This window comes from Gadus macrocephalus, chromosome 16 (assembly GCF_031168955.1).
Source record: "Gadus macrocephalus chromosome 16, ASM3116895v1".
In the NCBI taxonomy this organism is placed as follows: domain Eukaryota; kingdom Metazoa; phylum Chordata; class Actinopteri; order Gadiformes; family Gadidae; genus Gadus; species Gadus macrocephalus.
Genome location: NC_082397.1, coordinates 23,043,070 through 23,058,069, shown reverse-complemented (window position 1 = coordinate 23,058,069; position 15,000 = coordinate 23,043,070). Strand labels below are relative to the sequence as shown.

The 15,000-nt window shown below is 41.8% G+C and overlaps 1 protein-coding gene and 1 long non-coding RNA gene across 2 annotated transcripts in view; both read left to right on the top strand.

Moving 5' to 3' along the window:
- Window positions 1–15,000, top strand: part of LOC132473984 (uncharacterized) — a 397,093-nt gene that overhangs the window by 279,187 nt on the left and 102,906 nt on the right. The gene's annotated exons all lie outside the window — the stretch shown is intronic.
- LOC132474002 (mRNA decay activator protein ZFP36-like) lies at window positions 9,491–11,973 on the top strand. Its single transcript, XM_060074404.1, has 2 exons — window positions 9,491–9,651; window positions 10,296–11,973. The coding sequence occupies exons 1-2, from the start codon at window positions 9,619–9,621 to the stop codon at window positions 11,538–11,540; spliced, it is 1,278 nt and encodes a 425-aa protein (XP_059930387.1). The 5' UTR covers window positions 9,491–9,618; the 3' UTR covers window positions 11,541–11,973.

Sequence of the window (15,000 nt, the reverse complement as noted above, 5' to 3'; positions counted from 1 at the left end):
CGCCGCAGCCAACATGTTCCACTTCTCCAACTTCTTCAACATGCCGGCTAATAATAGTAATGCGATCGATGTCCTCCATTGTTGTTATGTGGGTTCTGTCCATGTGTGGGTTGCGTATGTGTTGTTTGCGTCGCGTACACAAATACGTCACGGCCCTTTCGCGCAGCCGACCCCGCCCACGTCCAGGAGGTACTATTTGCGGTGGAAAAGCACCCGTGCTGCTACCGTGTCGAGTCGTGTCGTGTCGAGTCGTGTCGAGTCGAGCTACATGTGCGGTGGAAAAGCGGCATTAGACACCTGTTTTTGTGTGGAATCTCCCGAACAGCTCCGCCCAGTGCTCGTCCGCTGGTCGACAAAATCGTATATGCTCTGATTGGAGGGGGGTGGAGAAGTGGGAGGTAATATTCAAAGATGCCTCCTTCCTACGTAGGAGGGGGTGCCGAAACTGACTCGCAGGCTGGTAACTGTAGGCAGGGTACTTTCAGTAATGCATATCTAACTCAAAAAATCCTGTACGGACTTATTTCAAAGTTTGTGACCCATAACAACACCCCAAATCCAAAGATCCCTTTAGAGATGAATAAATATTTATACTGTCTGTATTTATATTTCACAAACAGAGGGGCCATGGAATAAAAAAGGACTCCCTCGGGCCGTACAGTTCATTTCAAGAGACATACATATACATATACTGTATATATAATGCATAAAGACTGTATATAATGTAAATATACATAGATAGCTTATACATTTCCCAATGCTTGTGATTTTCTCTCCCTCTGATTACTCACTCCTGAGCTCCTCTCCTTCTCTCTCTCTCTCTCTCTCTCTCTCTCTCTCTCTCTCTCTCTCTCTCTCTCTCTCTCTCTCTCTCTCTCTCTCTCTCTTAACGTCTCCCTCGCCGAGCCAGGAACATACTTTCCCTTTTAAAGAAACGACTGGAGAAAAGTAGGTAAGGGTTGGCAGTGTGTGCTTGAGAGAGAGAGAGAGAGAGAGAGAGAGAGAGAGAGTGAGTGTGTGGGATGCCCAACTAAATATATAGTCGCTTCCAAACAGGCAAAGCTAAAGAAAACGAAAAGAGACACAGAAAGAGAGAGAATAGATTACATATAACATCAAGAATGAATACACTTTGAATAGGCCTTCATTCCTGCTTCCATTTCCTGTCTGCAATGCATTCTGTCATTTCCGGTTTTGCTCCCTTGCCCCCCCTTTAGCTTTAATGTGAGTCTTGATGCTTGTATTGAAACAACGTGAAACGACTTAAACAACATCTCCCCAACCCCTGCAAAGTTGTTATACGTAACCTGAGAGAGGGACATTCTTATCTATGCATGAAGAATGGCAGTTTGCGAGACCTGCTATATGTGTGTGTGTCTGTGTGTGTGTGTGTGTGTGTGTGTGTGTGTGTGTGTGTGTGTGTGTGTGTGTGTGTGTGTGTGTGTGTGTGTGTGTGTGTGTGTGTGTGTTTGTGTGGGTGTGTGTGTGAGGGTGCGTGCGTGCGTGCGTGTGTGTGTGTGTGTGTGTGTGTCTCTGTGTGCTTAAAGGCGTACGCCTTTAAGCACAGAGATAGGCTACAGCATGAAACCAGTCTGGAACTAGTTCCCCAGGTGTATTCACACAGGCTGCCTCGGAGGGGCGTGGCTCCCTACTCCCTAGGAATCCAGAGCGCGCTGAACACTCAAAATCAACCAGAATTTCTGTTCCTCCCCCCACTCGCCTGTACCCGTGTGTTGGGCAGTTGGTGAGCTTTTGACATCCATTATATTCTATTGGAGTTCTTAGCAGCTTCCATAATTGTATCTTTGTTTTGTCCAACAGCAGTGAGCGCATACATACTGCCTTGGCCAGGAACTTTTCCCACTCAGTCAGCCACCCCATTGCCCCATTGTTGGTCGAAGCAACAAAAAATCCAAAGTTGGATCCAAAATGTACCACCATGCTCATGACCAGGACATTTTACATTCCTAATCCTATCTGCTCGCCTCTCCATATAGAGGTCCATGAGCATTCAGAGTGGCATGCAACACTGAATCAAAACTTGTGGATTTGTTTGTTTGTTGGCGCTATTGGAGAAAATGAACCCGCCAGGTTAGATTTTCTTTACTTGTTTTGGACAAAATAAAGATATGGCTATGGGAGCTGCTAAAAAGTTGTTTGGAACAGAATCAATGTCCATACCTCGTTAGCTCCCTTATTCTGGGCACACCGCAAGAGAGGTTGAGTTGAACAAAAAGCAGGGCTGGGCTTTGATAGGCTATGATATAAAATGTAATAAAATAAGTCTGTTTGTTGTTGTGTCCGACACAAATCACCATATGTGCCGAGTCTAGTACTCAACTGCGTGATTCGTTATTATTCTACCTTCTATATCATTATATAATTAAAAGTGTATTGTCTTTTTCAATTAAAATAGATTGATTTGAATTGATGAATATAATATGGGGAATGGCAGTATTCCTGGTCGACCCAAACACACTCCCTGCCTTAGTCATAGTTAAACCTGCCCAGGAAAAGTATTACAAATCCTTTAATAGAGAAATGTTCCTGGCATCCTGACATCTAAAGAGACGATTAGTTTGGCCCAAACATTGTTCTTATCGAACAGTCAATAGTTGGACATTTAACCACATTGTGACCCACTATTAGCTCCAGGTATTGGTAAACAGCGTGCAGTCAGAGACAGATGTTGGCAGAGACTCGGGTTACACCCCATGGGCTCCGTCAGAGCAGGCTGGACGGCTCGCCCCGCGGGGCACAGTGTACGGGAATGTACTTCTTCCATCGCACAAGAAACACCTCAAAGTACCCTGTCAAAGTATTGAGAGGTTTACACAGCAGTGTTTATTACGCTGTTCGTTGCATCATACGCTATAATATGTTCTTGAAAAAAGGGGCTTTTCCAATGTTTCATTTCCTGGAAATTGCTGTTCTCCCAAAGCGCTGTAACATTTTTTTCATTCTTTCATGTTCCAACTTCTTCTTCCCGTCTAGCCCTCCCCCTCGTTCTCCCACCATTTTCCTCTCCCCTTTCATTCCTGCCCACTTCCATGAGATGGGGAGAGGAAGCTGAGTGGTCTGAATGCGCGGGGGGGGGGGGGGGTTACACGCAGAGGGAAGAGGAAGAGAGGGGTTTTCTGGAGAAACAGTAGAACCCTCATGGAGGTCATTAAAATCCTTTAGCGGAAACCGTTTCAGCTGCAGAGGCACAGAAAATACTGCCCTTCTTTTCCAATAATGTAACATTAACAAGTTTTCTTCTCTGACTATTTGGTCATCTTGCAGACTCTTTATCCGAAGTGACCCAAAGTGACACTGAATGTATTTAACTGCATACCATTCATGAGCAAGTAGGGGCTAGGCACCTTGCTCAAGGACGCCTCCAGTAGACTATGGCCCTTTGTATTTTGAACCCAGATTTGTTTAAACCCGGAGTCAAACACCCTGAACCACCCCTCTTCTCTTGATCTGTTTTTCTATTCTATGGCACTCTATTCTGCTCTAAGTACTGATTGCACAATGCAGCAGGGTTCATGATAAGAGAGTTCAAAGTTCAACACTGAAAAACTTTCCAAGTTGTGGTTCAATCATTGTCTGGATCCTGGAAACCTAATTTCCTTCCTGGCATTTCAGTCAACTTTTCAGTAAGCATTACAATGGTAACTATATTATCCAGATCTTGTTTTGTACTACATTTGGGAATGTGGGCAATGAGAAGTCAGATGGAATAGCGGCAGCATTTAAATAAAATGTACAGTGAATGAGCAGCATTGAAGTTTACAGAGGCCGGAGAAAGAGGCTTTATTTTTTAAACACTAGAAAAACAGCATATTTATATTGACATGGCTATATTTAAATGAAGGTCAAATGTGAAATGTTGATATTGTTTAGGACTATGATATATAGCAGAAGTGTGATGCCATCCCTCAATACACACACACAGATACAGACACACACACACACACACACACACACACACACACACACACACACACACACACACACACACACACACACACACACACACACATACAGAGACAAACAGACAAGGACAAGCACAAGCACAAACACACAAAGGAAACAGATCTGCAGCAGACACTGAAGATCGACACAGTACACCAAATGTAATCCCAGTTCACGATAGGATGAATGTATGCGACTCCCCTAATACAGGTTAGAACTGTTTAAGTTGTAATTTCCCATCTTACTTGTTAGTCATGTAGGTGCGTCATTTCGAAGGCATGACAGACTTATTTTATTCCAATTGCAACCAGCTCAGCAACATGTTGAGTCACATCCCAATCTACACATTCATGTTTTTATTTAGCTACTCTAGAGACCCAGACACAACCTCTATGATAAAGGACTGATCCATTTAGCTCGGGACTCGAGATAGATTGGTGGAACCTTAATGATGTTCGACCCAGATTACAGTACAAAATAATAGAATAGACTGTAAGTAAGCACTGAAGATGAGTCAAATGTTAATGTTTGCCATATAATAGGATACAATAAAATAAAATAAAGTTGGATAGAATAGAAAAAAACATACTAAAATAAGGCAGAATAACATAGCAAAAAATAGTATACATTTAAAATCGATATAGTAAAAAAGAAAAGCATCCAATATTTGAATAGAGATAAAAACTTTGCAACACTGTTCCCGTTACACAATGGGAAACAAAAAACACCAGTTACAATTGCCAAATAAGTGGGTTGTGTTTCCCTACTGTTCAGGAAGGCTGACACACACAGAGGAAACAATACAGGGGTTTAGGGCAAGTCATCGGGCACGTCGCCCCAGCCCAGTTACGGGCAATGGCCAACGTATCATGTAGTCATGCTACATAGGACGATGTCGAGCGAGCCTACTGTTGCACCATATGGGAACTTGACACGCCATAACAGAGCTGCATGCCGCCGGAGCGAAACCCCTCAGGCATGGAAACGTCTGAGTTGAGGCAACAGAATGTCTTCAAAACAGTGTTGAGCCCGCAAGGTTGCTCCGTGGGTGTCGTGCATTCAAGGGGTAGGGCCAAAAGCCTTTAGATTGACTACTATGTAAGTACAAATCTAGAATCTTCTCGAAACCTCAGATTTCAAGCCGAGATGACATCCGTCAGGCGATTGCTATACACCAATCACCTTCATCGGGGTGAGGTGGCGGAGATAAGAGACGTAAAGGTCATCTCTCAACCGAAGTACATAGCGCATGTTTTCATGCTACGTGTGTCACTGGAGTGCAACTCTTTGCGTGCGTTCTCCACTCTAAAACTACTGATTTGCATTGAAGGCTGAAACAAAGGAATCCTAATGTAGGTTTCTGTGTGGACAGTGGAGTTCTTAAGTCAATGTGGGCCCGGGACCATTTAAAGTGCTGACTGGCCACCCAGCGCATTGCCTCTTGGCTCCTCGCTTTCAACTCCACCATCACTGCGAATATATTATGTTACTATCATAGGACACTGCACGCCAGGAATCCTTATCATCCTCATCATCTTCTTTGTCATCATTTTTTTGTCATCCTCATCATGTTTACAAGCTCAGAAGAAGCCCAGGAATAGCAAGTGGCATGACCAATGTTTGTATTATGCTCAAATTGAAGCAATGTGAAGGCATGTGACGATGACTTGGTTTTTAAAGTGCCATACCTGATGAGTCACCAGAAACTTCCCCAAGCTGCTCTCCCTGGATCATCTGTTCTTTGTCTGTTTCTCTTTAGTCAGCTCCGCAACCAGGAGGCAGAGCTTCACCTCACAAAGTTATGAAATATATCCCTTCTCGGACATGTACTATTTTAGCATTCAAAACTAGCTGATGCAATGGAATAATGGGTAACAAACTGGATTTGAACACTCTTGGCCAATATAAGATAAAAAACACATAACAGAGGGAAATCTGTTCCCTGCCCTGACAGAACCACAGGGTATTACTTAAAAGTTTGTGAGTGGACGAATGAACGACTGTTAACATCACAATGTAGTACAGAATAACATGATTTATTAGCAGTCACTGAGGTAATTTATTCATATTCTTTTTCCAATTAACTATTTCTTCTTAACAAACTTACCAGCAAACACATGATTAAACCATCTGGGAATGTAGTTGTTTCAATTATTATTATCATTTCCATTCTCATACCCTCACATCCTTGTTCTTTACTAGACAGGATATGTTGCGAACAATGAACAAGTGTGTGTGTCTTTCTCACCACTGGATCTGTGTTATCAGGTGATGTAGACCAAACACTGACTACCCAGGTTAATAATTCACCCAAAAACCTCAGACTATTATTATCTATCTATTAACCTGCAACACTTTAAACACAGAGTCACACCAGATGAATAAACTGCCTACGTGAGTTTCTCAGCCATACTGACTTTCAAACAACGTCCATGCTTCTTTCATGTGATCCTCAACACCATAAAGAAGATCGACACGGATTTGTCTAACACCTTTGCATCCCAACTTTCCAATCTAAGATTAATTAAGTACTTTCATATATTTTCTTATCTTTAAGGGCACATTGCTGTAGTTGGTAAATGTTAAAAATTTTTAACATGTTTTACTCTCTGCTAATAATGTAACTTCATAAAACAATTTATTCGAAAACTCTGTCCCGAAAGTATTTTTTTACCTATAAACATAGAATGCATAAATGTTAATTGTTATTTAATTATAAAATGAAAAACTAAAGTGATAGTTAAGTGTAGCTGGAAAAGCTTGAAACCCTCACAACCCGGACACCTCTTTGCCACCACAATGAGGTGGTATATCTTGATCTTGAAGCTTTAAAGGTTGTTCTCAGAGCATGTATGTGTGTGCGTGTGTGTGTGTGTGTGTGTGTGTGTGTGTGTGTGTGTGTGTGTGTGTGTGTGTGTGTGTTCAAGTTAATTTCCATATGAAAGAGGCCCAATACACACACACACACACACACACACACACACACACACACACACACACACACACACACACACACACACACACACACACACACACACACACACACACACACACAGCTGTAAAGTGCAAGGAAAATGCACATCGGAAAATGTCTAAAATTATTGTGACATTTACATTTGGGTGAAAAGTTATTTATATTCAACATGGGTTAAATAAAGTTAAGTGGGATGGTTCTGCTTTAACTGATGTTCAAAATGTTGCTTTCTTTAAATGTAAGTCTCATTTCATCAAGTGCACTTTGGAAAAATAAAAGTAAAATAATATTTTATCGTTAGATTTTTAAGCGCTTATAAATATTGACATCGTACTTGAGTTTTTTTGGTCTATGTATCAAGAAATTACAAAATACGAAATTCCCCTTTTCAATATGGCATAAACCTAATACCTTGTTGTCATTTAACGTATCTAGATTTGTTTACATGCATCATCAGATCACATTTTATTCAAACTATATTCAATATACCTTTACATGAATCATTGTGTTTTAACTTAATAATCCAAGGAGTCCAACTGCCTTGGCATCGACTGTGAGAGGCTTCGAGGACAGCCCCTGCTCTAGTGCCTCATCACTGTTTGCAGACAAAACCACAAGCATGTCAGGTGCTCGCCAAACAAGAAACATTTCAGCCTCTGTTTACAGCCATTACATGCACACATGGTGGAACAGATACTGCCATTCCCACTGCACACAAACCCACCCATCCATTTTATAACTTCTATCCTTGTACATATTACAACGAGTTGGAGATTTTTGTTGTAGTTTATTTCTTTGTTATCTTGGGATTGATCATTTCGAGTGGTTCTGTGTGGGTCTCTTATATCTGAGTGTATGACTCATGCTAGTGACGTAGCAGGACAGAAACATAAGTAGCCTTCTCATTAGCCCACGGCAGCTATCTACAGAAAGAAAAAAGGCGAGATAACAAATCACACAGCGATTCTATGTATTGAAGTCCCAAATAGGTCAGCTGACAAGCTTGTGACTTTGACTCTCAAGCAGTTCAGATTCTGTGACTCATAAAATGAGCAATGGCCAGGTAAACCTTTTTTCTGGTTCCTTCTCTTCTTTCATTACCCCTCTATGTCAGAGAATATCATCTCATGTCGTCACATTAACCGGCACATGATTGTGTTATTGAGTAAAAACGGTTACATTTTATTAATATTAGACATCACACAAAGTTTTATTTAGGTTATATTTATCAAAGTTTCCCCAAAATTATTATTTGACTAGTTAAGATCATCATCATGGCGTGATGAAAGACAGACAGGCAGTGAGACAGGCGATTAGACAGGCAGAGATGCAGAAAGAGAGAGAGAACCCTGCCGCCTGGTTATTTAGTTTGTGAGTACATATTTGGACCTCACAAAAAAAAAATCACCACATCACTGAATTACAGTAACTGATTCTTCAAGTGGGAACAGCTGTCACGCACAGCAACCAAATAGAATCACTCTGGCGCATTATACCATAGCAACCTCAGGGACAAACAATATCGGTTTCGATTGGTCAGTTATAAATAATGGTTTCAAAGAACAAAACAGTCGGATGAGATGTTCATTAATCTTGCTGTGGCAATGCAGACATTATACTATAAAGGTAAGGTTATGTAAGCTTCATTAATTTAGTTTGTGCAAAAACATTTGTTGTTGACTACACATTTTCTATGTAAATTATATATTGAGATTAATTCTATCCAATTACCACAGCATAATCTATATTTTTTTTAATTTCAACACATGTCGAAACAAAACAATACAGAAAAAACAATACATACAATTAGATACAAATCAATTTAAATAGATTCATAATGAGCAAAAACGGTCTTATTTGATTTTGTGTGGTCTATTTAATGCAGTGCATTGATGTGACGCGAGTTACTACCTGGATCTGCTTTTGTTTGCTGTTTCCTTTCTACGCATAGCATCTGCTGTCACATTTATTTTGGTAAGCCTGTCATGTTTTTTTTTTCTTTTAGACCTATGGTTTTTCTGGTAAATGGCAATTCTATAGATCGGTATTGTGCAAGTCAATAAACCCCCCAAATATATAGAGAAATGTACGTGAGGTAAATGTTTAACTTTACTAAAGCAAATGTGTGTTTGCTTGTGGGCATGGGAATACCAGCTTTCAGTCTATGGTTGGATACACACATCCACCTGATTAGGGCATGCAACTAACAAACAAAAACACTCCCAACCGAAAATGTGTGCTCTTCCCATCGCACCCCTTGCTATTTGAATGTACATATTGACCTATACTAGAGAAGATGTTGACTTAATTAGGTAACACTTAGTGTGGATTAAGGAGAGCTGAGGTGGTACTAGTTTGCTTTAAGAGAATTCACTTCTATATAAATAAGCCACTTAAGTTCTGTGTACCCATGAAACTGAAACATTTCACACAGCTGGCTAAAAATACACAAAAACACCTACTTTTTTTTCTACTCCCCACATGGGAGGAGCATACGGGAATATGGCAAGCGGAAACTCCACCCCTGTCTGGGGTAGGAGAGGCTATAAAATAGGAGCCCGTTTCGAATTTAAGTTGAAACTAGACACACACAGAGTGTACAAAACAGAGTGTGAAAACTCAAGGCAGAAAAGAGTTGAAACGTCTTCCTTTTGTTTTCCTTTGCTACGGGAGTGCACAGCATGTCCAATATGCTCGACAACTTTCTCTCACGGGTGAGTCACTTCTTTCATAGTTGTTGTTTGTGTTTTTGTATAAACTACGATTTATAAAAATACTATTTCGGGCTCATATTTTCAATTAGTTCTCCAGTTATTGGGATTTTAGTTGCATTTGTGTCTACATTTTTTCATAATGGTTAACGGCGGACTTCACACAACTTTGTCTAAGCTGTCTGTGCTGAGCTGAATGAAGTGACTAGTCAAAATGGGTTGTTGACATCCAGAATGTTGTGAAAACGTTTATCTTTTTCACTTCCGTGACTTAAAGCTGCTTACACATATTAAAATACTCTTAGATAAAAGTTTATGAATTGTTGAGGAAATCCTAAAAAAAATATTCTTTGGAGTATAACATTTTTTAAAACAATGTATAGAAAAATATATTCTTTAAATGTGTTTAGTTCAAATATATTTATTATACTAAGCAAAAAAATATATAAAACTGAAAATGTCAACATAATGTATGTTTAATGACATTATCATAGTTATTAACATCAGTTAAAAAAAATGCATACATGTATTTTGGTCTGAAACCCTAAGCATGTTCACAAAAATGTGCTTCTGGGATAGGATATTTTGAGTTGGTTCAAGAGCAATGTTGTACTTCACTGATTACTTCAATTCCTCTTTCGTAACAGAATTTGCTGAACCTCGCCCTGGACGATGCCTTCTCGTCACCAAAGTCTCCATCAAAAGTCTCTGGACCCAGTCGATTGAACCGCTCTGTCTCGTTCCTCATCCCCCCTTCCTCCTCCTCCTCCTCTCCGACCTATAGCCCCAGCACGGAACAGGTTAACAATGGCGATGACAGCACTACCTTCTGGCCTGACAATATATGGAGTCAGGCCTCTCTCACCAAACAGCAACAGCTCCCCTTCAGGCCTGATCGCTCCATGAGTCTGACCGAGTCCAGCACCACCCTTCTCTCTTACTGTAGCCAGCTGAAAGACCTGGATGCCTTCTCCTTGGCTCCTACTACTACTACTCTGGCTCCCCCGCCGGGCTTCCCTCCGTCCTCCTCTCTGGCCACCCAGATACAGCCCCAGACGCTGCTCCCCTCCAACCGCTATAAGACTGAACTCTGCCGTGGCTTTCAGGAGAGCGGCAGCTGCAAGTACAGCAACAAGTGCCAGTTTGCCCACGGCGAGGCGGAGCTGCGCGGGCTGTACCGCCACCCCAAGTACAAGACAGAGCCCTGCAGAACCTTCTACAACTTTGGCTATTGCCCCTACGGGACCCGCTGCCACTTCCTCCATGAGGAGAAGAGTAGTGGGCCCTTGTCATCCGCTAAGTTCTCCAACCAGCGCCAGAGTCTCTCCAACGGCGGCCAGAACCCGAGGCACCAGCTCCGCCAGAGTGTCAGCTTCGCCGGTTTCCTGGGCTCGTCCCGGTCCTCTCCTCCGCCCCCCCACTCGCTGTCCTTCACCGATCCCAACCTGGGATTCAGCCGCGCTCCTTCCGTTTCTCCTCCCCCGGTCGACCTCCTCTCCCCGGCCCCGGGCGACTCCCTGCAGCGGGAGGCGGCGTTCCCATTCGGCCACACCCACAGCCGCACCAGCGCCGGGGACGTCCACAACATTCCTGTGATTATGGAGCCCAAGCCTTCCCGCTGCGTGTGCGGGCACGGGGCGCTGAGCGGCGGTGGCGGCCGAGGGGAAGATGACGCCAAAAGCCAGGATTCGGGCAGCGTGTTCTCGGGCTCTGGGGGCCACCACGGGGCCTTCCAGAAGCCGGCCGCGCTCCAGCGCTTCTCCTCCGAGGACTCCCTGGAGGACAGCTACAGCAGCAGCAGTGGGGCATCCAGCGGAAGTGAATCCCCGTCTTTCGACAGCTCGGCCAACAAGAGGCTCACTGTGTTCGCACGCTTGTCCCTGTCAGACTAGGTTCAACCCGGATCACAGCAGATCCAAAGCAGAACTGACATATTGGAGAATATCTGTGTCTTCTTTTTTTAATCCAGAACTAATCTTCCAAAGCGTTGCAGGATGCAGCAAATCTTCTCACAGTTCCTGAATCATGTTTGTTAGAAGATAGAACTGATTTTGGATAAATGATATCGTTTTTGGTACCAAAATTTCTTGAGAATCTATTTTTATATATACATATATCTTTTTTCTATTGTCTAGCTAATTGCCTCTTTGTATGTGGTCTTCCACTCGAAGGCCTGACACCTGAGAAGTGTACTTGGGTGAAGTTTCATGAATGATGCACAAATCTAGTTTATAACTGCGTGATCAAAAAAGTAATGTTGTAAATTCTGTACCACCATGATTCCCCCTGCCTCACAAGGCTGTGTGCCATGAACAGTATATGCACTTTACAGTCAATTGAATGGGAGAAACTCAGTAAGTTTGACTCCTGGTAGCACTCAACCAAACCGTAATTAGGCATTGCGCCACTGCACCTGGTCAACCTTTGCCCAGCGTGTGTGTGTGTGTGTGTGTGTGTGTGTGTGTGTGTGTGTGTGTGTGTGTGTGTGTGTGTGTGTGTGTGTGTGTGTGTGTGTGTGTGTGTGTGTGTGTGTGTGTGTGTGTGTGTGTGTGTGTGTGTGTGTGTGTGGCAATACTATCTACTACTAATACAATCCTTAACTTGGTAATGTTCAAACATGAAATGTAGATTGCTGTAGATCGCTGTCCACATTCTTTTGGTTAGCAATGTGATAACATCAGAGTCTGTGAATTATCTTTGAGCATTCTGCAAAATTCTGAAAGTATCTCATACTTTCATACTTTATCTATAAAGTATGAACGTTTCCATTTGCCTCTCCGGATTGCCTGACAACCCTGGTTAGTTCTTAGCTCTGAAAGTCTCAGACGCTTCCTTGTCCATGGACTTACAAAAAAAGCAGTATTCTTGTTGGTTATACAGTTGGTTGGCTTATTCGCTTTGTTTAACTTAAATTCATATATTTATTATATTTATTTGTATTAAAGAAATAAGTTGTGCTTTGAACTTGAACTTGTATTTTGTACTATATTTATGGAGAATTATCCAGGGTCTGTGAAAGCCAATGTGACAATACATATGTGGTAAAAAAAAAAAGAGAATCCTTTATATTTTTCATTGCCTAAAAGAGACAAATAAAATAAAAATAAATTAAAACCAATTGGTGTATCTATGTGTAATTTATTGTAATTTATTATGGAACTTTGGAGAGGTGATTTGAAAGAACTATGACAGGCATGTAACTATGACATGCTTTATGCTTTGCTTCTCTCTCTCGCCTGTCCTATACTGTATGTTGTGTCTTTGTTGTGTATACAAGGCGGCAGCTGTGTTTTGACCCAACTTTACCTCATAATGAAGCACATCATCAGTGCGTAGCTAAATAATGTTAACACTTCATCCCCTGATGCAGGTCCCAGGTAAACCTACAAACATCTAAGACTGTATTAGAAGGAGAACAAATTAAATGCTGATACACTACAATCATGGATACTTGGACCATCTTTTTTGCATTGTTCTAAATTTGAAGACCATAAATATTTGTAAAATCCTCCTCACAAACAAATTTGTTTGTGATGATTAACCTGACATCTTCAGGCCTGGAGTGCTTCTATCAAAGCATGTCAAATATAGTACTAGCACTTGTAAGTACTTACATTTAAATAAGTAGTGGTAACTCTGAATATGACAGATTATTAGTATGAACCTACTGAGCTGGAAGCCAATGTTCAGATCAGAATGTTATGTTGTAGATGTTCTGGGTATTATGGATTTTTAAGGGAATTCAATTTACACAGAACAAGGACCTTATTTGGTTTGGATAAGTAGGTCAGAGTGAATGAGAGAACTTCAAATCAAGTCATTTATGGTCAACGGTAACATTCCCAATGTGTGGGCCACATTCAGTAACAGGAACATGGATTGCATTAATGTAAAGTTTTTACTCAAAGTTCCGCAGTTTGTCAACATGACACATCTGATTGAGGCTTGTATTGTGTATTTTAACTTTTGGTTTTAGTATTGTATATTATTTTCTCTTTTACGTCTACAGTGTTTCAATGATCGTAACCAAATCATGTAAAGATTATAATTGTTTGCTTATTTTAAGAAACTTGTAGTGGTAAACATCAGCCTCAATAGGTGTTGCAATAGACTGCTAGGATGTATTGCTACACTTCTCCAACATTCAGCGATGTGGTAATACTAGTCCTCTTTTGGAGGGGGGGGGGGGGGGGGTGTCCGATGTTGACGCATGCTTCTAGCACGTCTCAGCGATTTTGTTTGTTTGTTTTTTTCAAAATCGACGACGGGCTACAACAGCCGCAAACTATTCTTTCCCAAGGCTCATGCAGGAGGCGTCAGAGTGAATTGCTGTGCAACAACAAAGTGTCCATACGCGGCCTAGGATCTATACCACGCTACGAACCGGTTTCCACAGTTTCGTCCTTATGGGCAACATGGGCGTTCTTCCACAACATATATTCTTGCTACACTGTACAAATAATGACATTTATTTTGTATCATGAACACAAAGTTATCGTTTGGCATTTACGCAACCTTGTGATAGTGAAACAAGAGATCACAAGCTACAGGTCGAAACAACAGAATCGTTCCACTAAACGCTGGAAGAGAGAGGGTGGGGCTGCTAAGTGTCGTCCATGTGTGCAGAGCACGTCATTTTATTTTCTAGCTTTCAATCAATCACAACGACTTCTGTGTGAGTGAGAGATTCACATTCTGACTCTATAAATAGAGTGAGTGCAGCTTTTTTCTATGTAGTCAACAGTCAACATATTTCCATGTGTGAGGCTTTATTACATTAAAACAATGGGAATAATTATACAGTACACATGCTTCCTGGCATCAGTGCAGACCAGATCAAATAATACATCATATTGTTTATCTGACTATAGCCAGTAACAAGCAGGCACATGCAGAGGGGCTTGCTGCCGGGCGCATTAACCTTTGCCCTAGATGTCCGGGCAGCACCAGCTCAGGAGGTAGAGCGGGTTGACTGGTAACCAGAAGGTTGTCTGTTCGATCCCCGGCTCGTCCTAGCTAGTGTCGAGGTGTCCCTGAGCAGGACGCCTCACACTGACTGCTCCTGACGAGCTGGCTGTCACCTTGCATGATTGACTCCGCCGTCGATGTGTGGATGTGTGAATGAAAGGTTGCAAATCGCTTTGGAAAAAAACATCAACAAAATCCCCTAAATGTGCATGTCCAATGTGCCGCTTTTCCTTTCCAGGCCTTACCATCTCTCTTATGAAGAACGTTTGACAATTGTAATTTTAAAATGGATTTCATTAATACATTAATGTTTTGTTTGCCTTCAGAGCCGTAGGTGTGTTGGAGTACAAAACACAACTGTTCTTCTTATATGCATAACTACGC